Source organism: Candoia aspera, chromosome 5 (assembly GCF_035149785.1).
Source record: "Candoia aspera isolate rCanAsp1 chromosome 5, rCanAsp1.hap2, whole genome shotgun sequence".
In the NCBI taxonomy this organism is placed as follows: Eukaryota; Metazoa; Chordata; class Lepidosauria; order Squamata; family Boidae; genus Candoia; species Candoia aspera.
Window position 1 is genome coordinate 98,500,373 of NC_086157.1, and position 25,847 is coordinate 98,526,219.

At 39.7% G+C, this 25,847-nt stretch overlaps 1 protein-coding gene across 1 annotated transcript in view; it reads right to left on the reverse strand.

The window, feature by feature from the left end:
• Window positions 1–21,288, reverse strand: part of CUL5 (cullin 5) — a 42,632-nt gene extending 21,344 nt beyond the window's left edge. Inside the window, exons 1-9 of the mRNA XM_063305822.1 lie at window positions 20,914–21,288; window positions 12,093–12,202; window positions 11,251–11,350; window positions 9,868–10,044; window positions 8,622–8,763; window positions 7,743–7,888; window positions 7,581–7,661; window positions 3,774–3,867; window positions 207–337 (exon numbers count right to left, since the gene is read on the reverse strand). Coding sequence (XP_063161892.1) covers window positions 207–337; window positions 3,774–3,867; window positions 7,581–7,661; window positions 7,743–7,888; window positions 8,622–8,763; window positions 9,868–10,044; window positions 11,251–11,350; window positions 12,093–12,202; window positions 20,914–20,937 — 1,005 coding nt within the window. The 5' untranslated portion in view covers window positions 20,938–21,288. The remainder of the gene's footprint in view (window positions 1–206; window positions 338–3,773; window positions 3,868–7,580; window positions 7,662–7,742; window positions 7,889–8,621; window positions 8,764–9,867; window positions 10,045–11,250; window positions 11,351–12,092; window positions 12,203–20,913) is intronic.
• Window positions 21,289–25,847: the final 4,559 nt, after the last annotated feature.

A 25,847-nucleotide genomic window follows, 5' to 3' on the forward strand; every position in this document is an offset into this window, starting at 1 on the left:
AATTAAAGTTTGCAGATGAAGTATCACAATATTTTACATTCTAATTTTTAAGGAAGTTTAGTACTTTCCTACTTAATTTAGTGGATTTTAACATTTTCACATATTAATTGCAGCAATTTAAGATTTTATTTTGCAAAATATTCTTAGTATTTCTAGCAAATATTCTAAGAGGAGATAAGGGATAAAAATAGAAAATGCTCACTTACAGTAGTAATAGTTTCAGCAGCTGCCACCATATCTGCTAATCCAGCATTAACAATATGTTCTTCTAAATCTTTTAACATAGGCTCTATTCCATTAGGAACTTTATCCATCAATGAAAACATTAAATGTAATTCTGAAGACAAAACGTATTGAAAAGTCACAGGTCAAATCCATAGTAATAATACATCTGTACATCTTTCTTTTCTTTACTTTATATACTACCCTTATACACTGCCAAATCTAAGCAATCCAAGGAGGTTTGTAAAGGTGTTCATTGTTGCCAAAAACACTGTACAGAAAGTCACTAGCAATGAATTTGAAGGACAGTTTATCTTTTAAGAATGTTGATCTCTAACTCCCCAATGAACTTTACAAACTACTGAAATAAATTCTAGGAAGACTGATTTGAAATTAAATAGTGAGCTTTCTCAACAGTTCTGGTTCCTGCAATTCTTGGCTACCAAACTTAGACCTAGGTTTGAAACTCATGCTCTTCTCCTTGAACCAATTTCCCCTTCCCCCCCCCCCCAGCATTAACACTTTCATCATTGCATATATATAAAGCAATACAAACCAGGATCTTTGGAAACCAGCCATTATGTATATATAGTAAGAAACTCCAGTTTCCAAAGGACTATGTTTATTGTATTTTGCAATTCAGGAACAAGAGATTCTTCTAGCACTTTAATGACTCATGTATTTGTTACTCTATAAGGTTTTGTAAATTACAGTCCACCTCATCTGATGCATGGAATATAGGCCTAAGAAAAGAATACAAATACACTCACAAACACACGAACGGTAAGTGGAAGGTAAGAAATTATAAAAGGAGTCAAAATGATAAAAGGAGTGGTAAGAATAGTGAGGATTACCTATGGTGATCCTTAACAGTGGTTAGGAGCGATAGAGACATTCTTGTATTAGTAAAGGTAAAGGTTTCCCTTGACATTAAGTCCAGTCGTGTCCGACTCTTGGGGGCGGTGCTCTTCTCTGTTTCAAAGCCAAAGAGCCGGCGTTTGTCCGTAGACACTTCCGTGGTCATGTGGCCGGCATGACTAAACGGAACGCCATTACCTGCTCGCCAAAGCGGTACCTATTAATCTACTCACATTTGCATGTTTTCAAACTGCTAGGTTGGCAGGAGCTGGGACTACAAGAAACTGGTATTTACCTAATCTCTGAGAAATAGACTGCTTAGCAGACATAACACAGTTTTTCAGAAATTAAAGAGACTAAGGCTTCTTATCACATACTATGTCTGCAAATCATCCATTCAATATAACTGAATGCGTATTCCTTTCTCAGGACTATATTTCAGGCACCTAGTGAAACAGACTTTGATCCCCAAAACCATATGCAATAATAAAATGTTAATGGGGCAACAAGACATTTGCTGAAGGTATTCTACTTAATTTCTGTACAGAGAAATTACAGAGAGGAAGGGGGTTAAAAGAGATGAGGGAAAATCACTTTGCAGATTCCAAAATTGCATTCCAAAAATTGACTTCTGGTTTGAAGTATGGTTAACAGGGAGTTGCCCCTGAATGGTAGTACCAATCCCACCTTGATTGATCTTGAGAAGCTAAGCAGAATTGGTTCTGGTTGATACCTGGAGAGGAGGCAATATCCCAGAAGAAGACAGTAGCAAACTACTTCTGTACTGTACTAAGAAAACTACATATGTCCTTGAAGTTGCCAGGGGTTTAGTTCATATATGCTTTTAAGTTGTTTTAACTGGGAATCAGCACTGTTTCTCAGGGATAGATCAGCTTAATTCCAGTTAATTCCATTTTTGCAGTGTTCATAGTTAAGTCTATTTCATCCAGTTGTTTTAAAATTCCACAACATATTTTGTTCTCCCAAAGAAAACAACTTATATTTATGAGATAGTTCATAAAATTATTATTAATAACAGCAATAATTAGTATGGGAGCTAGTGACAGCAACCAAAAACGCAACTACTGGCCCATGCTGAAAAGTCCTTCACAGGGAGATGTCAAAGAGCTGGCTTTCTCAACAAATTCCTTGCTGATCGTTATTACATGTTTATGTTGGATAAGTAGAAGACAAATAATTGTTGAATCATTTGGGTTAGGAAACAGAAACAGCATGCATAATTTGGGACTGCACAAAGAATTTTAAAAAGTGTGTCATGCCCTCCCCCAGCTGCTTCAAAGGCTATCTGGCAGTTTGGGCATTCATGTGCATGCGCAGATGCTTTGTTGGTGGAACCAATGCATGCAGACAACCAGAAACAGCCTTCAAAGCAGCTACATGAGCCTTCCAAAATGTGGCTGCTTTAATGCTTCAAGGAGTGCTCCGCAAAGCATTAGTGCAACTGCTTTGCACAACCCTGTTTATTATATCCAATTACCCCCACAGGAACGTTTAATGGCTTACTTTTCAAGCCAAGCTTCAGAGAGAGAACGAACTGTGTGGGAAAAGCTGCTTTATGCACCAACTTCACTGCATAGCCCTTTATAGGACTGTGCAATGAAGCTCATCTGGTTCCCCAATCTGTGTCTTTATCGTTGCCACTTTCCATAAAACCATTCCCCTTGAGAGCTGAAAGCAATATATCTGTACAAGGTATGATATCTTACTATATTCAGCCCTGGACCACTGCCAAATTGCTGTCAGAATAAGGAGCCAGACATACTTTTAAGGTCAGATGCCAAGCCTAGCTTACACTCAGAAATGCTAGAAGAGCATTTTGAACTAATAGCAAGTTTCAAAACAGGAACAGCTTTCAATTTTCTTGTTACATAGTATACATTATGTAATCATAGTGCATACTTAAGGACTGTGTCATAAACATTTGGTTTGTCTAATTCACTTCTCCCAAATTCCATAGCTGGACCCCTTTCTTTTAAAAAAAGGAAAACAATATGGAGAAAACAGCTTCAAGACAAGCGCTGGACAAAAAGATGCATAGCTTAATAGGATTCTTAGGGCTTAAAGACATACTTGTATATTTAAACAGCAAATTCTTTGCAATCCTGAAAGGCTGATTAAAACTATAGCGTTGGAAGAGACCAATTAGGCCACCAGATCTACCCTTGTACTCAAGAGGGGAAGCCATATATTAAATAAAAAAGGAGAGCACATAGCAGGGTAGTATAAAAGGTATAGAAGACAATTGTGTTCCCAGAAGTTACTACATGTAACTCTTGTTAAAGAAGAAAACTACTCAAGCCGCTGCATTAACACTGATATGTGTGATACAACAGAAGATGTGGACTAGGAGCAAGTCAGTTCAATCCCTATTTAACCAGTAAGACCAATGAGTGACCACAGCCAATCAATATGCCTATCTATTTTACCTACCAATTTTAAAAATCAACTGCTCTAACTCCTGAAGGGCAGGTTATGAATAATGACAAAAATTAAAATAGCATTGCATTATAAATTAGCGTATGGAACCAAGATGATGTAGGGCAGGGAATAACTTAACTGGTCACGCATGAAGTAACATTTTCCTTATGTCTCTTATAACAAAGGAATAGTAACCCATTACTTTTTACTCTGATGAGGGCAGCAGGGGGGAATACACAACAGGCTTCACTTACTATCTGTTTCATTGCGTTTGATCATGCCTTGGCATTCGGCTAAAATTGTCTCCTTAAAAGATGTCACCAAAGCATTCACACAGCACTCCATAAGCTAAAAAAAAAAAAAGTTCACCGTCAAATATATTCAAAATACTGTTTCAATACATTTGCATGGAATGGGAAATGTGCATACTACACTACAAAACAAAAATGAGTCTAACCTCCTCTCCCACCTCCCCAAGATATATACAGTATCTAAAGAGGAGAGCAAGTATTAAAATACTATTAATAACATATCTGCACAAGTAAATAAAATAAATTGCAATTTTTAAGCTTCCAAGATCTGAAGGAGATTATGAAAGCCTCAGCTGGCAGGACAGCACACACTTACGTATGCTTCTAACATCACCTATTTCAAACTAGCTATAGAATTTAAAATAATCCCAAATATACATGACCATGGAGTGTGTGTGTGCGCGCGCACACGCGTGTGATGTAGTTTTTGAAAAGGTGGTAACAATGCAGTTTAGAAGGCAAATATTAACTCGACCGAACACAGGTAAGAGCCGCTATTAAGGCCTACCTTGTGGCAATAAAAGCGGCGAAACATCCATACTTCTCCGCTCTTACTGCGTCTGCAGAATGCCGCCCGACGGCCCTGTTTAAGATCACTCGATCCCTTTTGGGGAAGGTGGGCTCAGTGACCCACCTACAGGGCCGTGCAGAGGAATTGCTGAGCATCTGCAGGACAAAATCATTCGGATCCGCTCCAAGTTAGACTCCAGGCGTGAGGCTTGGTCTGGAGAGATACCAGGGGAATGGGCTTACCCAGTTATCTGGGAGCAGTTTGATCCTGTTGGACCTGAGGAAGTGGACAGGATCCTACAGACAATAAATGCCACCACATGCCATCTAGACCCGTGCCCCTCCTGGCTAGTAAAAGCAGCCCGGGAGGTGACATGTGGTTGGGTCCATGCGATGGTTAATACATCCTTGGGAGGGGTGTGTATTTCCGGCTACCTTTCAAGAGGCGTTGGTGCACCCCCTCCTCAAGAAGCCATCGCTGGACCCTACTGTTCTGGACAATTTTCGTCCAGTCTCCCACCTTCCCTTTTTGGGGAAAGTGGTTCAGAAAGTGGTGGCTTTGCAACTCCAGAGGGTCCTGGAGGAAACGGATTATCTAAACCCCTTTTATTCAGGTTTCAGGCCCGGTTATGGGACGGAAACGGCATTGGTCACACTTATGGATGACCTCTGGCGGGAGCAGGATGGAGGCAATGCATCCATCCTTGCTCTCCTTGATCTCTCAGTGGCTTTCGATACCATCGACCATGGTATCCTTTTGGGGTGGCTCAGGGAGTTGGGGGTGGGTGGTGTAGTTTTATGCTGGTTCACCTCCTTCCTCCAGGGCCGGTCCCAGCTGGTGGTGATGGGGGGGAGAGATCCGACCCTCGACCTCTCCTTTGTGGGGTGCCACAGGGCTTGGTCCTCTCTCCTCTCCTATTTAACATCTACATGAAACCGCTGGGCGAGATCATCCGTCACCATGGGATGAGGTATCATCAGTATGCTGATGATACTCAATTGTATATCTCCATCCTGGGTGAAGTAAGTGATGCCGTGACTACCCTCTCCGAGTGTCTGGGGGCTGTGGGGGCCTGGATGGGGAACAACAGGCTTCAACTGAACCCTGGTAAGACCGAGTGGCTGTGGATTAATGGTTCTTCCATATCCAGGACATGTAACATCTCTGGTTCTGGATGGGGTTGCACTGCCCCGACAGACCCGGTGTGTAACTTGGGGGTCCTCCTGGACTCACGGCTCCTGCTCAAAGAGTAGGTGGCAGCCATGGCCAGGAGAGCCTTTGTGCAGCTACGTGCTGTGCACCAGTTACGCCCCTTCCTGGATCGGGAGCCCCTTAGAACAGTCACTCATACCCTTGTTATCTCTCATATAGACTACTGCAATGCGCTCTACATGGGGCTACCCTTGAAAAGAATCTGGAAGCTCCAGCTGGTCCAGAATGCAGCCACGCAAGCTGTTTTTGGTGCCCCCAGAAGGGCACATGCAACACCACTGCTGCGCGAGCTGCATTGGGTACCAGTTTGCTTCCGGGTCCAATTCAAGGTGTTATTACCTTTAAATCCCTACATGGCATGGGGCCAGGTTACCTGAGGGACCGCCTCTTCCCCATTACATCAACCCGTCCCACCCAATCGTGCAGAGAGGGCATGCTGCAGACCCCGTCTGTAAGAGAATTCCATCTGACGGGGTCCAGGAAGCGGGCCTTCTCTGCAGTAGCTCCTGCCCTGTGGAACATGCTGCCCCCGGAGGTGAGTTTGGCCCCATCGCTCCTGGCCTTTCGGAGGAGTCTGAAGACCTGGTTCTGCCGCCTCGCTTGGGGTAGAGAGAGGGGAATAAATCTACATGGGGATAGTTGCTATAGACGACGACTCCCACACTTGGACTGTTTTAGATTCTTTCCCCACCTGGATTTTTTATTTTTACCTTTATTTATATTATTTATTATTGTATTTTTATACTGTGTATTTTATGGTTGTTGTTCTTAATCAATTGTTGTAAACCGCCCAGAGTCCCCCGATGGGAGGAGATGGGCGGGGACAAATTAGATAGATAAAATATTAATTCCAAAACATTTATGAACTTTGATTTTAAATAAAATTCATTCATAAAACATGAATCAAACTATCTAAGAAGTTCTTTTTTCCCTAATCCTAGTCCTATCCTAGAAAAGACTTATTCCAAGCTGTTTGACTCAGAAATTAAGCATCACACTGAGACTGAGTTTCAGTAACAAACAAAGAAGGGCCACACCAAAGTCTTGAGGTGCCAAACGCAGGCTGAGAGTTGCCCTCCATTTGTCTACTATGTCATATAAACTACAGATTCTGATATATTCCTCAGCAAACAAGCCAAAGTCTGAAACTGTAATTTGTTCCTAGAAGAACCAGCCAGAGTCCCTGGTTATATACACAAAAATCTGTATGCATCATTCATACAACAGCATCTACTGCATAAACAGTCCACTTTCTTCAGCCTGTAATGTACAATTACTTTTCAAATCAGATGAAAGTAACCTTAAACACTTCACAGTTAGGATCACAACTCTTGTATCTGGGCCAGCAGATCAAGCAAGCTCAATAATACACTCCTGATTTTCCAAAACTGGTAATTTCCTAATATATTTCATATTCCATCCTGTATGGCCTGGGGTGCACCAGCTGGGAAAGGATACTATATTCCAAAATGTACTGTTATACCGAAGTATAAAAGTCTTTAGCATACTGTGGAGTTCTTGGTAGTCTCTGAGCTTCATTATCCAACTAGGTAACTTCATCAGTGCGAGCTGATTATTATACTATTATTATATTATAATAGGTAATATACTAATAGTATATTAATATTTATTGAGATGGTCACACTTTTTCATATTTCCAAATCAATTCATACCATTGTTTTCTTAAAAGAACAAGGTTTATCTTTCAACAAAGAACCACAGACACGAATTAGCTCATGGTTAGGAGACAACAGCTGCATGTTTATATTTTCAGAACAAATGTGTCTGCTTGGAAACAGCAATAATTATCTTGCCTCAAACTTCTGCAACAGGGAACAATCTTTGACCTTACAGAATTTATGCTTTTAATAGCTTACAACATACTTCTGTGTTAATGCAATCAGATGTTCCATAACTAGACTTAAAAAAAAAACAAGGTTGAGTATCTTCAGACTTGTATGAATGATTATTTAATTTACTAAACCTTTTAGCATATTAATTGTTGGTATTATTAAAAGAGTACTTACTGCTTCTACAGAGTTACATTCACGCCTCGTTTCTAAATACCGTAGTGCTCTTTTCTCTTCTTCCTTTAATTTAGCATCTGCCTGTGCAGAAGCAGAACACCATCACTTAAAATATTAATATTTAACTAACAGACTTCTTCAAAAGAACACCTTCTCACTTACATATTTCATATAATTCTGCACACCATTTTGCTGCAAATACGAAGGGGCTTGAGTTCTATAAAATCTCTCTGTTGAATCTAGGTATGCTTTTTCAAAATTATCCCGATAAATCTGGAGTTTATCATCAGGATTGGAACACAGATTAACTGTAACAAGAAATATCAAATTAAAGTATTTGCTTATCACTAAGAAATATACTTAATCCCCTTAAGACAATGACAACAGGAGTTGTATAAACTACAATAATTTGAATCTAAAATTATTACATGTCAAAATGTCTCTCAAGCAATTTTGGGAATAATAAAACATTTTTTGGAGAGGTTCTAGATTTTTTAAAGTCAGAAGGTAAGATGAATGTTTTTGGATTAAGTACATTACATTCATAGCTACCATCTTAATTTCATTCATATTCCCTGACCACAGGAGCTGGGTTTTTTTATTTTTTTTACATTCATTTTGTGGCTTTTGCAAAAAGCAATAATGTGCTAATTTTTTAAAATTTTCCACTGAAGTGTTTGATGCAATCCCTTATTTACCAGATAAGAAAAGATAAACTTGAAGCATGAGAAAAACCCTGCAGTTTATTGATCACTTAAACTTCACATGGAGATTTAAAGTTGCAATTTTGCATGGCAGTGTAAGAAAAAAAACTTTACTGAATTATTTATTGCAATGACTAAAATCATGATTTTTAAAAAAAGAAATGTATTACTGTTAAGCACTTTTAAAAAACTGCATCACCTGCTAAATTAAAGATGTTATTCACCTGTTAAGTACACTTGCCAGTAATCTTTTTACTAGTATAAGCCTACTGAGAAGAATGCTAGAATTTTTATATAAAAGGCAGGCTTTACTCAAGTCTTACGTAACAAGACATACCATAAGATTCTCTAACACCAATGACAAGTTGAGAGTCAAATGCTTCTCCTAAACGCTCAGCATGGACCAACTTCATTGCACTGTCTTGAAGGCGGGTTTTTATGTTTGAAAATATGGACTCATTCCAAGTATCTAGCATGAGCTAAAAAAACAGTAGTTAAAAAGTAAACATGATGGACCAATTTCCAAAACACAAAACATAATTTTATTTTTAGATTTAAGGGGTCTGGCAATTGCCAGATTTAAAATAAACTTGATTTTCTCTCAACCAGTAACACATATCAAGATCAGCACATTACAATAATGATTACCTTGATGATTAAAATAGTGTGGTGGTAAAGTAGATGTATTTTAAGGAACTCAGCATAAAACTTACAAAAAGACCTTTCTGCCAAAGGTTTTTCCTCAGCCTTAATGTTTCATTAGATTATATTTTCATGAGTCACCAACTTGAATTATGAAATTCACATGCAAATAATCACACAAAATAAACATCCAATGCTACCTGTATGCTGAAGTAATAACTATGTTTGACAATGGAAAGTAGAATGGTAATCATCTGTGACCACACTTTAAAATAAGATGACAATATCACTAGAGGGAGAAAAAGAAATCATAGCCATCTTGATTCTTCAGAAAACAAACACTATAGCTGAATAATACTATTACTGGAATCAATCAAAATGGCAGAAAACAATGTGTATTCAAGTTCTGTATAAGTCTTCCTCAGAAGATGTTAGAAAAAGCAGGGAAGTGAAAGAGAAAATTATCTTCAAAAAAAAAAAAGGCCACGGGTATGAGGTCTACAGTTCAATGACAATCCAATATTGAGCCTGCATTTATAAGCAGAAGGCACAATTGGTATTTAGTTACCCTTGGGATGAAGACTCTGGTTGAAATTACTTAGCTCTGAAAAGGAAAAGGCTGTGAATCTGCAATTTACCTTTGCCATGGACAAAACTCAAAGGCAGTAAAAAAAACGTCAGTCTTTATGTCAGCCAACAGCAGCAACCTCAGAGCGGTTACATCTGGCTTAACTTTTTGGAATGTCTTGCCTTTCTCCATTTACTTTTACTTTTTTTAAAACTTTTTTCTGCAAGAGGAAGAATTCTGGATGAATCAAAGCCTGCCTATTCTTTAGTCCAATCTGATTGGTACCCCAAAAGATATTGACTTATTAACTAGGGGTACATTTCATTCATCTGCTTCACCATGAAACAGGGCTACAACGAAGCACAGCACTTACCTTCCGTACAATACTGTCTTCTACATTGGATTTTTTATTGCTGCCTTGTTTACCCATGAGAGTAATCTCTAACTGACAAAATGGCTTGGGTAGGATATCACATTGTGTGAAGAATTTACGCCACTCTACAATATAGGCTTTCAGTAATGCAGTATCATCTTGGTGGCTCAGCACTCTCTGAAAGCAAGATGAGGGCAAATAGGAATACATTTGCAAAGAATTTCCAGTTCACAAACAGACAGACATTATGCTCCTACTCATTTCATTTTGGATACCCAGGTTTAACTTCTCTCTCTGTGGGTGTGTGGGTGTGTGTAAGCATAACGACATATATCTTTAGAAAATGTGCCTAAAATTAAGGACACAACTGCTAAAGAAAAACATTAAGAGGAAAGAGAGGTATAAGATGCCAGCTTCCTAATGCTGACCACAGAATCATGATTAGGATTCTGATACTCAGTCTATAAATCTCACAAAAATAATGCCTACGTCTTAGAAGTTATCAAGCCACTGAAGCAAGAATCTGAAATTATTCAAAACAGTGAATTGTGTACTGTGTAGCACACTGCTAGGCATGCTTATTTAGAAATATATTCTGAGAATTTTTTGGTGCTTACTTGTACTTACCCCCGGGTGCATCTGCACAGGAAATTATAATTTTAACCACTCAAAATGTTTGTATTTTATAATATGTTTTGTTTTGAGCTGCTGAATATAAATGCAACATAACAATATAAAAAATGTCCTTCTGTGACATATGAGTTTTAAAATGAAATTTTACTAACATACAGACACTATAAAGAGCTGTACACTTGAGCAGAAAAATACAGGCACACAATTTCCTATGCAAAACACATGTATAGCCCAATCTGAATATTTAGCTCAGAGGTTAATCTTAATTGTGTTTTGGAGGCTTAGACTCAAACAAACATGTATAGGATGGTTGCAATATAATAGGCTTGATATTGCTATATATGAAGTATACAGGGAAACTGATTTAAATATACACGTATAGACCAAACTATCCATATTTAACTCCTGTTATTTTCATGGAGCCCAAATTAATCAACACAAACATTTATGCTGATTTTAAAGTGACTAGCTTGGTTTGAATCCAAGCTACAGTTTAGATGTTACTATACTGAGTATTTTTCATGCATAAACTGCCCAGAGTCCCCCTTTTGGGGGGAGATGGGCGCTGATAAAATTTGATAAATAAATAAATACAAAGTGTCCTATCAAGGGGTATTTCAGTGAGGTGACTCACCACTTTTGTTTCAGTTCTTAAACCAAAAGTGCATGTAGTTTCTGAAATCTAACAAAAATTATTTAAATGTTAAAATAGTATTGTTAAAAAATACTTGGTAACTGTTTTAAACTTACCGCCTGTGCTTGCTTAATAAAATCAAGGATATCTTCTTTCAAAGCCTGGTGTATTTTTGCTGGGCCTTTATCATCCCACAAACAAACTCCATGGACATCTCTAGAAAACATGCACATTGAAATCAAGTTAGAATAACTTCTGAATTTATTTTATTTATGGGTTGTATAATAAATTGCTTATTTGTGTGCTTCAGAAATGTACAGAATCCAAAAAACTAACTAAACGAAATGCCAACAATACTATGCTGATCATAACTAGAGGTGGGGGAAAGGGGAAAACGATATTTTCTCCAAATTTTATACACCTATTAGCACAAATATGTAAATTCACTATTAATGTTGAAATGGTCAATTAATTAAAGTAACCAGATTCTAATATTTTTCGTTTGCAGATAAAAATATGAGTAGCCTAAACCAAAGTTCTTATGACAACTGATGGTACAAGATGAAGATACAAAGTTAATATCCTATACCTTAATAGGCTGTTTTTTCCCTAGATGATCCCTTTTAACATATGTTGCCACATCTTAAGTGCTTTGATTGTAAATATAAAACAGACCAGACCCTCAAAAGCCCCTAACAGTCAGCACAGAAGTATTTACATTCACATTTATATTTATTGTATTTATAATTGTACTGAATTTTAACTTTGTTTTTATTGTAAACCGCCCAGAGTCCCTCCTTTGGGGGGAGATGGGTGGTGATAAAATATGATAAATAAATAATCAATTAGTTTAAAACAAATAAAACAAATTCCTGTGAGAAATCTATTGCAGGGTCTTTCCTTGAACAAAATAAATATTTTTCCATTTCAAGAAATAGAAATTTCAGAAATTACTTACGAAAATAGATCAAACCATTGTTGTTTAGTAACAGATTCCTGACGTAAAAGCTTCAGAACAATTGGGCGCATGAAATCCCATTTGTCTTCAAACTGAAGTGAACCTTTATTCTTTCAAAAAAAGAGAGAGAGAGAGTTTAGTTGAATGCAAGTGAATGTTATACCTCAGCCATAGGTAGCTTATTCAGAAGCTTTCCCAGTGGGACTTATTTCCAAATAAGCATGTATAAGATTGAAACTTGAACAAAACGGACGTTGGACAGCTTGACTTAAATAATTTATAGCAGATTATCATGTGAAATCCCATGATTACACAATGCTACTTGCATTCCTTACAGAAACATGTATGAAACACACAAAAATAACAATACACAGCTTCAGACTTCAAATATGATAAATGTGCCACTGTTTAAAGATATCATATGAGAAAATTAGTTCCCATTTCTTCTCAGCGAATAGCTCATGATTCACCACTTAAATTATGATCCAAAATTGGATTATTCAGGGGACGTACTATTAAATCACAATGAAAAATTGAAAAAATAAAATTGTACCATCTAAAAGACTTAAAATGACACTGTAATCTTCATGACTAGATAACAGTTTATACTACGAAGTATAGCACTAGGAATCTACCATTTGTGTGTATCCAACATACTGTACAATCCTTTGCCATCAACGATTCTGGATCCATATAAGCACAAAGGGGCCCAACGCTGCATTGCTCTCAATCTAGTCTATTCATCTGAAAAACTGTTGTTTGAATATTAAAATAGATGGTGGAAAGGAAAATACATTTTTATATAGGTGATAGTTATGACATGTGTGTACTGATACCAGTTCAAATATTCTAATCATCTTGCTTTGAAAGACAATATGAAGGCTGAAGCAGAGAAACAAGAAATCACCTTTATTTTAATATAGCTAATGGCAAAAAGAAAGCCAACATTAATCCAGAAAGCCTGATATAGTAAAAACCAAGGTAGATGGAAAAATTTGGTAAACATAGACTACAGATGCATGTCAGAAACAAAACAAAAGAATCAATTTGCATCAACCCATACACTCAAAAGACTATGACAAAAAAGACTAATAATTGCTGCAAGATGTTGCCATTCTATTGAAATTTTAGATTAAAAATAATGGGTAATTATATAAAAAATTAAACAGTGATATGAAATATTATCATTTCATTACAGACCTGCCTCTGAAAAATATGGAACTTGCTATACATTTCTAACCATTTGCTTTTATCATGTTTTTCTTTACAGCTTTGTGGTTTAATTTTTTTAAAAAAACACTTCAGTTTAAGAATTAAGAGAAATTCATATTTAAAGGAACACCAAAATTTAGATGTTCAGATATAATAATGGTAACAGTTACACTTGCTATGTTTGTTTATAACCTTGCTTCTATATAACTGTTCTTCCTCTTGGTCTTTTACCACTAATTCTCTCCCACAAATACTACTTCAAAAGCAGCATAGGATCACATCAAGAATACTGCCTCTCTAAAACCTATTAGCACCGTGATAACTCCTCAGTGTGGCAGAGAGGGTCTACCAGGAACATTCAAATTAAGCTCTGCACACATGTTGTATGAACTGTTCTTAACTATCTAAGATAAGATCCTCAAATTAAAGTATCTTCATGAAATCAAGTAATTTTACAAAATTAGAATTATTAGTCCACTGCCATTTCTTCAATATTATTGACTGGGGTTATAACGATAGAATGTTTTATTGCCTAACCCCTTTACCTATGCAGAGATCTACACAAGGTCATCATAAACTATTCAGTAAACTATGGTTAAGCAAGCCACAACTTAGTTCTTTGTGTAAATGCAGGCAAACACTACTGTGCCTATATAACAAATTGCCACTGAATCATTTCATTGTACACTAACAAAAAGAAAGCCAATGGCTAGTTCTCTAACTTAAAAGGCAAGATTTTCACTATTCTTTTTCTGAAATACTTTTACAGACTAATGTGACATGATGCAAAATGTCTATCTTTCCTCCCCTGATTTCAGCATTTTCCTGATATCTGAGTCAGAATAAAAGCTCATTGCTAAACTTGAATTTTTTTGCAAGAGACACTAGCAAGTAAGGCACATGACTGGTAATTAAATATCAATTGCTGAAATGAACATAGTCAATCATAAACTTTCACAAAGTTTAAGAAGAAATACTACCATTTTTTGAGTACTGCCTGCAGACAATATACTAAGAACACTATTTAGCTAAATTAATGTCATGGAGGATTTTCTGAATGTTATGCTGTTTCCCTTATATACCCATGTTATGCTGTCATTATCCCTGAGAACCATGTATTCTAAACACTATAAAAATTTACTGATGCTCCTAGAGTTTTAGCTTTCAAGAAAAAGTTTACTACATTACAGTGAGGATGTGCATACTTCTAGAATAGTTTGTTCTAGGAACCTAGAGCATGAATGAACATGAAAAATAATTCCAAAGATCATTCAATATACCTATAATATACACTGCAAAGCACAGAAAATCTGGTCCTTCAACACAGCATGATTAGGTCAACATTTCACACTAATTATATGGCTTAATACAGTTTTACTGAATAATCACAATTGGATGAGTTTGTGTAACATGCTTAAATTATAAACCAAAGTCTACTAACCAAAATAACTGAGTTCACATAAGACATTAAACAGGTTTTATAATGCCTTAGCACACTGGGCAAACTTGGCAATTGAAAGTTGTTTTACTACTGTAGTTCTACTACAAGAAGATAAGAAGAGGAACTCATGTCAGCCCAATTTAGAAATATGTTTCTGCTTGCTTGCTTCTCCACTGCAAATCTAGGAAGTTAGGAAACTTGGATGGTAGGAGGAGTGGAACAGCTTTTAATTTGCAAGACCAACTGGACCCATGAAATAAAGCAAACAAAGGGCTATAGATAATACAATGTGGCAGCTACAAAGATGTTGGAGAAAAATTCTGAGAGTGCCTTGGACTGCAAGAAGATCAAACCAGTCCATGCTCCAGGAAATAAAGCCAGACTGCCCACTTGAGGGAATATTAAAGGCAAAACTGAAATACTTTGGCCACATAATGAGAAGACAGGACACCCTGGAGAAGATGCTGATACTAGGGAGAATGGAGGGCAAAAGGAAGAGGGGCCGACCAAGGGCAAGGTGGATAAATGATATTCTAGAGGTGATGGACTCATCCCTGGGGGAGCTGGGGGTGGTGACAACTGACAGGAAGCTCCGGCGTGGGCTGGTCCATGAAGTCATGAAGAGTCAGAAGCGACTGAACGAATAAACAACAAGCTACAAAGAAACCAGGGCAAGTGATATTCCAGTAGCATCACCAGCATGAAGCTGCTCAAAAAAAGAGGTATCACAGCACATTCCTGTTGATCTCAATAAAGACAATTTTATTCTCAAATATTTATGAAAATGCAGCCAATGCATGTTAGCCATAAGAATATTAAGTATGTTCTAATGTACACTTTGGAATTTCAACCAAACCCAATAATAACTCTATGATGATTCCATATATATACCTCTGCTTCCTTCATCAGAAAGAAGCGTACAAAAGATAATTGATGGAGAAAAGAAATTAAAGCAGGGTTTCTCAACCAGGGTTCCGCGGAACTCTAGGGTTCCACAAGAGGTCACTAGGGGTTCCTTGGGAGATCACAATTTATTTTAAAAAAATATTTCAAATTCCAGCTACTTCACATTAAAGAGGTAAGTTTCATTCTTTATTTTTAGTTTAAGAACACTGTTAATGCAGATATACAGACCTACCCATGAAACAAATATAATAATTTTGTAACTTCTGGCCTATATTTGAGCCTGACACTGCAGGGGTTACCCGAGGCCAGAAAATATTTCAAGGATTCTGTTAGCAGATCCATGTGTATATATGAAGAAAGACAAACAAGGCTGTATGTATCTGTGCATTTATGTTGATGATTTGCTGCTGTTCACATCAACAGAAAAACAAAGGCTTGATTTTGAAGCCTGCATGAAAAGCCATTTCACATTAAAAAGCCTTGGAACTGTAACAAATAACCTAGGTTTGGAAATACACAGGAAGAAGGATGGTAGCTTTCTGTTAAACCAAAGAGATGTTAAAATATTGTGAATGGAAAGACACAAAGAGTTAACAAAGCAAATTGGTTTGCATCTTATTCTGTAGTATAAAAAGGGGAGTGTTAATATGTTTTCTACTACAGATTAAGGTTACTATGGTAACTAATCATTTTGGCGGGTGAAGAGGTTGAATTTAATTGTCCTCTTTTCGGATGTTAATTTTTGCACCTGGGGAGAAGAACTTGCCTGGACTTGTTTTAGTTTCAGTTTCCCTTCTGTGTAGGCATGTAGAGAGTTAAGCAGCTCTCACTTAGAGCCTGTAAGTATGTTTGCTTTCTGTAAATAAAATTATTTTTATAGAAATGCCTGGTGTGTGACTTTTCTGATCTCTCCTGGGCCAAAGGCTTTCCTAGCAATCTGCTAATAGGTTCCTCCAGGGTCAAAAGATTGAGAAAGGCTGAGTTAAAGTGTAGGGAAAGGAGATAAAGGAAGAGAAAGGACAGAAGTGAGGGACACATCATTTAGCAGGGATTAGAGCTCCATCTTCAACAAGACTGAGGAGGAAGGGGTTGCTGATATGCAGCTGTGTGGTGAACCCAATATTCCTTGCAGAAAGAAGACACAATTAGTACCAGCAGCCAACCTTTTTTAGAGAAACTAATTGGCTTGATCCAACAGACCTGGCTGTTCACTGTAGAAACAAAATAAAAGCCTTGTAAAAAGGCATTATTAAAAAAACTGTAAAAATAAATATTGACTCGGGGTGTGTGGAATAGATAAATGTCTTATAACAAAACACTGATCAAAATCTGTCTTTGATCTACTTCTTAGTGGGCAGAGTGGGAAACCACTCCAATATTTGGGCACTACATAACAGCAGCAAATATTTATATAACTTTGTTATATACAGCTAACAAAATTTATAAACTCAGATAGTTCAATATGATTATCACTAAAAGCTACTTTTAATAACAGTACAGGCCATTTTGAAACACAAGGCAGGATGTTTAAACCATAAAATTAACATGTTAGAGAGGCCTGCTCACCTAAAACAGGTCTGCAAATTGCATCACACTAAGCCATAGCATGATTTCTTTAACTTTGGCTTAATGTGTTGCATAAATCATGTCAACTGTGATTTGTTCTAGAAACCATGGTTAAGTAATCCAAGGCCCAGCATGATGTGTGAACCTTTGTCAACTATTGGGAAAGATAACTTATGTTGCTTTCATTCTTATGCTTCTCTTTATAGGCGGTTTAGGATCCTTCTACACCAGGACGTATGCCAAGAATGGTATTAATTTTACTTTGCGCACATTTACATGTCAGTAATTTTATTAAGATACCCAGGACTGAGACACTCAGAAACCTAGAATAAGCAACTATGGATTGGGTTCTGTTTACTAGATAATCTGGAATATTATCAAGATAAATTCTCAAAACCCATTTGGTTCTCCACCCACCAGATTAAAAGCCAGAACCATGAAATATTTTCACAGATGGCCAAGCTGTATAAGATTGGCATCTCCAAGCAAATGCATTCTATTCATAAACACTAGGAATTCTGAGAAACTAGTACAGTTCACGAAGATCCTTCATGCATCAGATTAGCCTTACCAGAATATGAACAGGGCAGTAATATGGTAAGAGCCATATGAATGTATGCTGTTTCTTTACAAATAAAATTGCAAACAAGGCTTAGCACACCTTGATTGAAAAATATTGATAGAATTTTAAGGCGACTAAAGTTCTTCAATGGACAGATGAGTCTCTCATACAGTTAAATATCCATATGTTTTAAAAATAGAAAGGAGATTTTTGTATGGATCTTTTTTAACGCTTTAGTTTAGTATTTTCATATATTTATTATTACTACTTTTTACCTTTTTCTGAGATAATGCTCATTTTCAAAATACTTAACAATTAAAAATAACAATTTCCACCCAACCAGCATTTATATAAGTTTCATTTTAAGGTTGGAAATGCTGCCAGTGCATAATTTTAAAGCAGAGTATACTTTCAAACAGCCACCATTTCATACAACTTTATATCAGTAATATACAGTTAAAATATTAATGTTGTAAACATAACATATAAATCTTACTATATTTTATTTGTTTAGCAAAGGTATACCCTACCATAATCTGAAGACTCTTGGTGGCTTACAGAGTACACAAGGTAACAAAACAGCAGCATAATAAAGCCCCCAACAAAGATAGAATAGCAAACAAAAACAGAAAATAAAAAATAGAGAGTAAAAGGTAGAGAGATGCTTGTTAAGAAGAATAATTGTTTTTAGCCTTTTCCTGAAAACGAGCAGGGAGGGGGAGAGTCTGATCTCTATGGGAAGGCCATTCTGGAGTACCAACACTGCCACAGAAAGGCACCACCTAACTCTGGGACTCCTCATCTCCCAGAAGTGTGGGTTACAAGCAGCTTCTTCCTCCAAGATCTAGTGGATCAGGTCAATTCTCATTGAAGCAGAGATCCTCCAAGTAGCCAGGTACCAAGCCATGAAGGGCTTCATACTAACACAGCACCTTAAACTGTACCTGGAAACCAACTGGCAGCCAGTGTATAATCAGTGTTATGTGCTCCCAGTGCCTGGAGCCAAGTACACAGGCTGTTGCATTCTAAACCAGTTGCAGTTTGAGTCATCTTTAAGGGGAGCCCCATATAAAGCACACTTCAGTAGTCCAACTGGATGGTAATGAGGGCATAAGTTACTGTAGGACGGTTCTCCTGCACTAGGTAGGGTTCCAGTTTGTTCCCCAGCCAAAGCTGGGCAAAGGCCCCTCTAGCCACAGCTTCCACTTGCTGCTCAGCAACTTCATCTTACTTGGGTTCAACTTCAGCCTGTTTTGTCCCATCCAGATTTTTATGGCCTCCAGGCACCAGAATAGGACATCGACAGCATCTCCCTTAAAGCCCACAGTGGCAATGTAAAGTTGGATATCAACAGCATAATGATATCATACCCTGAACCATCAGATGACCTCCCCCAGCAATGTCATATAATGTCAGCTTCATGAGAAAAGAGTATTGTGATTATCTATGACATTCCTGAGCATCTAAAACTGTCTTATGATTTTCATTAAAACCCTAGGTAATTGCCTTCCTTTAGTGAAATTTTAGGAATATTCTGTGTTATTAGTTCAACTCTCTCTCAAAGAACTTTCACAAGCACTTGCTCTAAAAATTACATTCATCAATTTATAGCAAGGCTGGGCAGTATTTTCTGCAGGCTGGGCCTTAAACTAGCCCACCAAATTTTAACCAAGGTATTATGTGAATTACTCAGTGAATTCAAGTGCAGACAAAACTGAGCTAGATGAAGCAATGGTTTGACACAGCATAATGTAGTTTTCTGTTAATAGTTATTTTTAGATGTTTAGTTCATATCCATTTTTATTCTGCACATATATAAATGGTTACATGTGCCTACTTTTATAAAATATATTGGTCAATGTTTTATGAGCAAGGAAGGCCTGATTAATGGAAGTAGATTAGTGTTTAATTATTTAACACAATATACAAATACAGTAAATTAAATTCAGATGTATTACAAATTGTATTAGAGATAGGAAACATTTCAACTGTGTTTCCAATTTTGAAGATCAACATTAAGACACCAGCCATGTTCAAGACTGGAAAAACAACCTGCACTGGAAATCTCTGTAACTTTACCCTCAATGAACACATTTCTAAATCCTCTGAAACGTATGTTCACATACAAATATCCCCTCTTTTCTTACCTTCTATGATATTACAGTCCCACTATACTTTTGTTCTATGGTTACTTAATGGGAAGTATGAAAATATTTAATATTTGAAACATAAGAGCACATATCAAGTAGATCATTTCATCACCCTTTTCAGGGGAGAAAAATGTGGAAGCAAATAGCTTTGGGGTTTTTTTGTAAAGTGATAAGATAAAGTTTATTTTTAAGCAAACCACTTCCTGCAGTTAAGGATAATCAAATAAAAGAAAATCTGATCCATCAGATACCAGCAGAAGCCCCTCAGAACACATTAGCCAACCCATTATCATTCACGTTTGCATTCACACAACACAAACAGCCAGGGTTAACATAACCATGCTTTTTTCCCCTTAATACTCACTCTCAGCCCAACCCACCTCACAGGATTGTTGTGGTGGTGAAAATATTAGGCAGGAGTATTAGGTATGTTCACCACTCTGAGCTGAGCCAATATTTTTTTTAAAAGTGGGATAAAAATCTAGTAACAGCAACTCTCTCATCTATGACTACATGAGCTGAGTGTACCCAACACATTAAGTGAAACCCTGGCCGGCTAATTTGTGTCTCAAGGTGTTGTGCAAACCCAGCCAGCCTAGGTGGCTTATGATGGTGTAAATCCAACGGAGTCCATTCGGGAAACCTTAGCGCGTCACGTGAACCCAGCCCCGGACTCCCTTTCTCACCTACACGGGTTAAATCTCTGCGTCGCTCCCTCTTCTTTGGCCGTGGTTGGCTAAAAAGAGGTGGGTGTTGTACGAAACCACCCAGAGCGTGAATCCAGGACCGCGGAAGTTAACGCGTAGTACGAACCCCACGTCCTCCCAGCCCCACATATTACGATCCTAACTCCGTTCCTCCCCGATTTCCTGCCGTCCCTCCCGTCCCTCCCCTCCCCTCAGGAGCTCCTCCAGCCCCGGAGCTGGCGCTGGCAGCCGGACAGGCCGAGCCCGGGGAGGGGGTGCCCGCTTGCCTCCCTCTCACCTTTAGGAGATTAGACGCCGCCATGTTCTCCCTCCAACCCACGCGCGCTCCGGAGCACGGCGGGGCCTTCGCGAGCCAGCAGCTCCGGCGCCCTCCCCGCTCTTCGGGGCCGGCCTTCGGGCTGAAGCCGGTCTCCGTTTACATGGTCTCAGGCGGGCCGCGAGCGCGAGGCGAGGCTCGACTCGAGACTCTCGGCTTGGCTGCTTGCTCGGCGGCGGCGGATCGGCGTCTTGGGCTTTCCTGCGGGCCGCCAGTCTCAGCGCCTCATGGCGACAGCGGCCCCGCGGGACTCCGGGGTCTGGCGGCGGGAGTAGCGGCGGCGTTCCGGCTCCGCGCGAGGGGCCGGCCAAGCCCGCATGATGCGGCGCCGAGGAGGCGACACTCCACCTCCGGAGGAGAGAGCGCTGCGGCTCGGACCCACAGCGCCATCTACCGAGTGGAGGCCACTTTTCCCTTTTCTTGGGAGGCCTGCCGGAAGAAATATCAGCTCCGCTCTTCCTCGCTGGTTGGTTGGTTGTTGATTGATTGATTGATTGACCGCCCAACCTTAGTGGGTGAATGGCAAAAGCTGTTAGCGGTGGGCCAGTGCGAAACCGGTTCCAGTTTGTGCTTCAGTGTGAAACCCTTTTCAGTTTGTGCTCATACTCGCCTGAGAAATTTAAGCGCGCACGTCCTGCCCACTTTAGTGAACAGGACGCAGGGAATTAGGAACTGAGCACCGAGGCAGGGTTTGCAAAACAATCTTGTAATAAAATACTGCAGGGAAAACCCCTTGTTTCTGTGTCACAGACATGACTACTGAGTTCAGAGGGAACAAGGAAGCATGAGTGGAGTGGCACTATATGGAAAGTGGGGCACAATGATGTATCCCCAAGCCACTGTGACAGGTTCATGAGATAAAATGGTGAAAGGTCCCCTGTGCAAGCACCGAGTCATATCTGACCCTTTGGGGGGATGCTGCTTTTGTGAGGTTTTCTTGGCAGACTATAGAGCAGGGTGGTTTGCCATTGCCTTCCCCAGCTGTCACCTTCCCCAGCAAGCTGGATACTCATTTTACCAACCTCAGAAGGATGGAAGGCTGAGTCGACCTGAGCCGGCTACCCAAGAATCCAACTTCCTCTGGGATCGAACTCAGGTCATGGGGAGAGTTTCGGCTGCAATGCTGCTGCCTACCACTCTGCGCCACACAAGGCATGAGATAAAATAAGTTGAGTAATTGGGACAATGCCTTGTTGAGCATCTAGGATGTGGGTAGGATTCTTGGCAATGTAAGCTCTACCACCTGCAGGTTGGACCAAGCCCCTGCCCTGCTTCTTTGTGCAGCCATGTGGGGTTATGTGGCTATGGCAAGTGTTTCTCTGAAGGAGAATGTGAGAATCAAGCCTGCCTCTGACTCAGAAATCAAAACTATATCTGAGTCAGAGGAGGAAAGAGAAACTTACCGGGCAGAAACTGGGAAAACGCAACCTGTAGATGAGTCAGTAGTGCGGGAAGAGCCTAAGACGCTGATTGGTCTAGATTCAGTGGAGGATTTGAATCCGCCAATCAGCGTGTGCTGACGTCAGACTGAAAAGCGTGCGAAAGAGAAGGCAGCCCAATTGGCTGCAGAAGGGTCCAGACATGTGAAGGATCGCTATAAAAGGCAGACGCATGAAGAGCAGGCTGCCGGAGACAACCGATCCTACAAGCCTGCAGCATTCACAGAAGAGTCGGAGGCAGCGTCTGTTACCAAAGAAGAATCAGTGCCAATGCTCTCCACAGAGGAAGACATAATTCCTGCTCCTGCTGCTGACCAGGACCTTCTCCTTGCCAATCCAGGCAACTTTAGCCTAGCATCCAGCTTTGGATCTTCTCATTCACCTCATGTGTGTTCCAAGTGCGCTCCTCGCCACACTTCAAGTTTGCAGCTGTGCTCAAAGCCTCCAGTCCAGCCTTGTCGCATTTCCAGCTCACATCCTTGCCTTGACCCTTTGGTACAGACTTGCTATGTCTCCAGCTCCAGATCTCCCGTGCAGCTTCAGTGTGCACTCGATCTCCAGTCTCACAGAGAATCCTTGATCCAGACCCACCTTGCTCCATGTTCTCAGCCTTGCTCCAAGTCCCTAGTCCAGAGTACCCAGTCTAGCCCAGGGCTTCCAGCCAAGTTCAGCCTTGCTCAGAGTTCTTAGCCTTGCTTCGAGTCTGCAGTTTCCAGATTTTGTCCAGCCCGAGTCGTCAAGCCCAGTCATGTCCGGTCCTTGGATTCCAGCAGTGTCTAGGGGGCTGTGCTCAGCCCCTCTCCTAGTTGCAGTGCACTCCTAATTCGAGTGGTGCTCCAGTTCGAGGTCTTCTGATTCCAGCTCCACAGCCGTCTCGCATTCCAGTCTCTGCCAGCTTCCCAGCCTCCGTTAGAGATTCCTGCTCCGCTGTCTTACTGTCATCCACTGCTGCAATCTTGCTGGTCCCTTCGTTGCTGCCTAGCTGGTCTTGATTGAGACCAGTTCTTCTTGTCTCTCAGGACTTAATTATTGTAAATAGTTGTTTAATAAATAGTATTTTTGATCATTCATCTGCCTGGCTATCTCTGAGTCTGATCAGGACAGAGAGGGTTGGGCCTCCTGCCTTGAAGGGTGGAGGGGTACACCCCCTCCTGAAGAGGTCTTCTCCCAATTTTGCCATGTAAGATCACTTCAAGTCAGTCCCTAACCTTCCCTTTTGGGGGAAGATTTTGGAGAAGGTAGCAGAGCTGTTGCTGCAAAGAAACCTGAATGAAGCAGATTGTCTAGGTCCCTTATAGAGACAGAGAAGTGCACCCTTCCTGGTCCTACTGGACTTCTTAGCAGTGTTCAGTACCAGCAGCCATGAACCTTCTGGACCATCTGCAAGCCTTGGAAAAGGGGGGCACTGTTTTGTGATGGTTCTACTCTTGCTTGAGCAGGTTTGGTGGTGGCCCCGATGCTGACTCTTGACAAGGTTATATTTCCCCCTGAAAGAACAAGCAATTTCCCCGCTGAAAGTATAATCGATCTGGAGGTCCTCCAGGATTCAGAATTTTGGCTTGTGGAGGTCATGATCATGGGAGCCTTTGCTCAGCTTTGGTGCAAAATTGTAGCCTTTTCTGAAGGGGAGGCACTGGAGACAGACACTCATGCTCCCATTACCTTAAGACAGTGTTTCTCAACCTTGGCAGGTTGAAGATGTGTGGACTGGGGAATGTGTGGCTGGGGAATTCTGGGAGTTGAAGTCCACACATCTTCAACCTGCCAAGGTTGAGAAACACTGCCATAGGAGATGGATTAATGCCACTGCTGCTTTTGAAGATTACTTGGAAACTGCAACTACAACAAACAGTTGTAGAATGTGACAGCCGAGGTGCTGACAGGTAAGAGCCATTTCAGCAATCTACCCTTATATTGCTGGCTCTGCATTGGTTGCTGATGGTTTTTCAAGAGCAGTTCAAAATGCTGGTTTGATCTAGAAAGCCTTATAGGGCTTGAGACCATTTTCTCCAAACACCATCTGCTTCCCTGTATGATCGATCCCAGAAGCAATACTTCAGGTCCCCAAACCTCCCTTCCCAGGGACAGTCTGCAATCCATGGCCTGGTTACCCAAACTTAGTATGATGTGCAAATGTGAGGTTCTGGTTTCATCTACCAGAGTGAAGCTATTGTTTGTTTTAACTTTTCTGGGGTAGCTGAAAATAGAGGACTACCTTTTCACATTAATTTTGGATAAATAAGTTGCAGACAGCCAATTAGCCCCAAATAAGGCAATATATCTCTGTGCATATGCTAATGTAAATGTATAAAGGTATAAATTGCAACTGAGAAATAATTATTAGAGTAGAAAAGGTATTTATCTCATCACGGTGGGGAAATATAAGAGAACGGCCAGGAGCCCTATGTGCCTACTTAATCTGGCAAATGCTATATGTTATTACTGTATGCATTTCTTCTTCCTCTTTGACTGGACAAACTTCCATTAGAGGACAATGTTCTGACAGCAGTTAAAATAGAGAAAAATGGAACATGGAACATGCTGGCAACCTCTAGGGTGAACCAGAGACTTGAAATTAAAGAAATTAGAAGAACACTCTGGCAGAGAATGTTATAAGCTTTAAAGACAATACTGACTGGGCTCACTAATCACTAAAATGTGAGATGGCTTGTGTGGTTTTGCATTAGTGTGGTGCTTGAACCCAACCACTATTTTATTTTATTTTATTATTTTTATTTTTATTATATTTATTTTGGTATCTTTGAGTCAGTGTTGAGTACTGGCAACCGCCTGGACAAGTCCCTGTAGTGTTCTTGGCAAGGTTTTTCAGAAGTGGTTTGCCATTGCCTGCTTCCTAGGGCTGAGAGAGAGGGACGGGCCCAAGGTCACCCAGCTGGTTTCATGCCTAAGGCGGGACTAGAGTTCACGGACTCCCAGGTTCTAGCCTGGTGTTTTAACCACTATACCAAACTGGCTCTCTAACGATTCTCCACCTGTGTTCAAATATTTCAATTATGTATAATCATGTAAGAAATTAATCAAAGACTCATGTTTGTATATTAATGCCAGTATATGGTCAGAAACATGTAATGCCAATCATTATATAATGCTCATTATATGCTGAATACGCATTATGACATGCATTTGTGTGAATCAGCACATATGAAAGGTGTAGTATGAAAGATCCATCTAAAGCTGGCCAAACAGGCAGAAAAATTTGTTCAGGGAGATTTCAATTTCTGTGGAGAATGATGGCCTTGATAATGATGCAGTACGCACTGCTCACAATAAAATATAATTTCCAGAACAACAGATGGTTCCCATGTGAACCAAATGAGGCAGAGTCACTCTGGTGGAAAAGTACCAGGATGAATGAGAAAAGTGCCAGGATAGGGCTGGCTTAGCTTTGATAGACTGGACAAAGCTTGCATGGGAACTGTGGTCCTCTGGAACAAT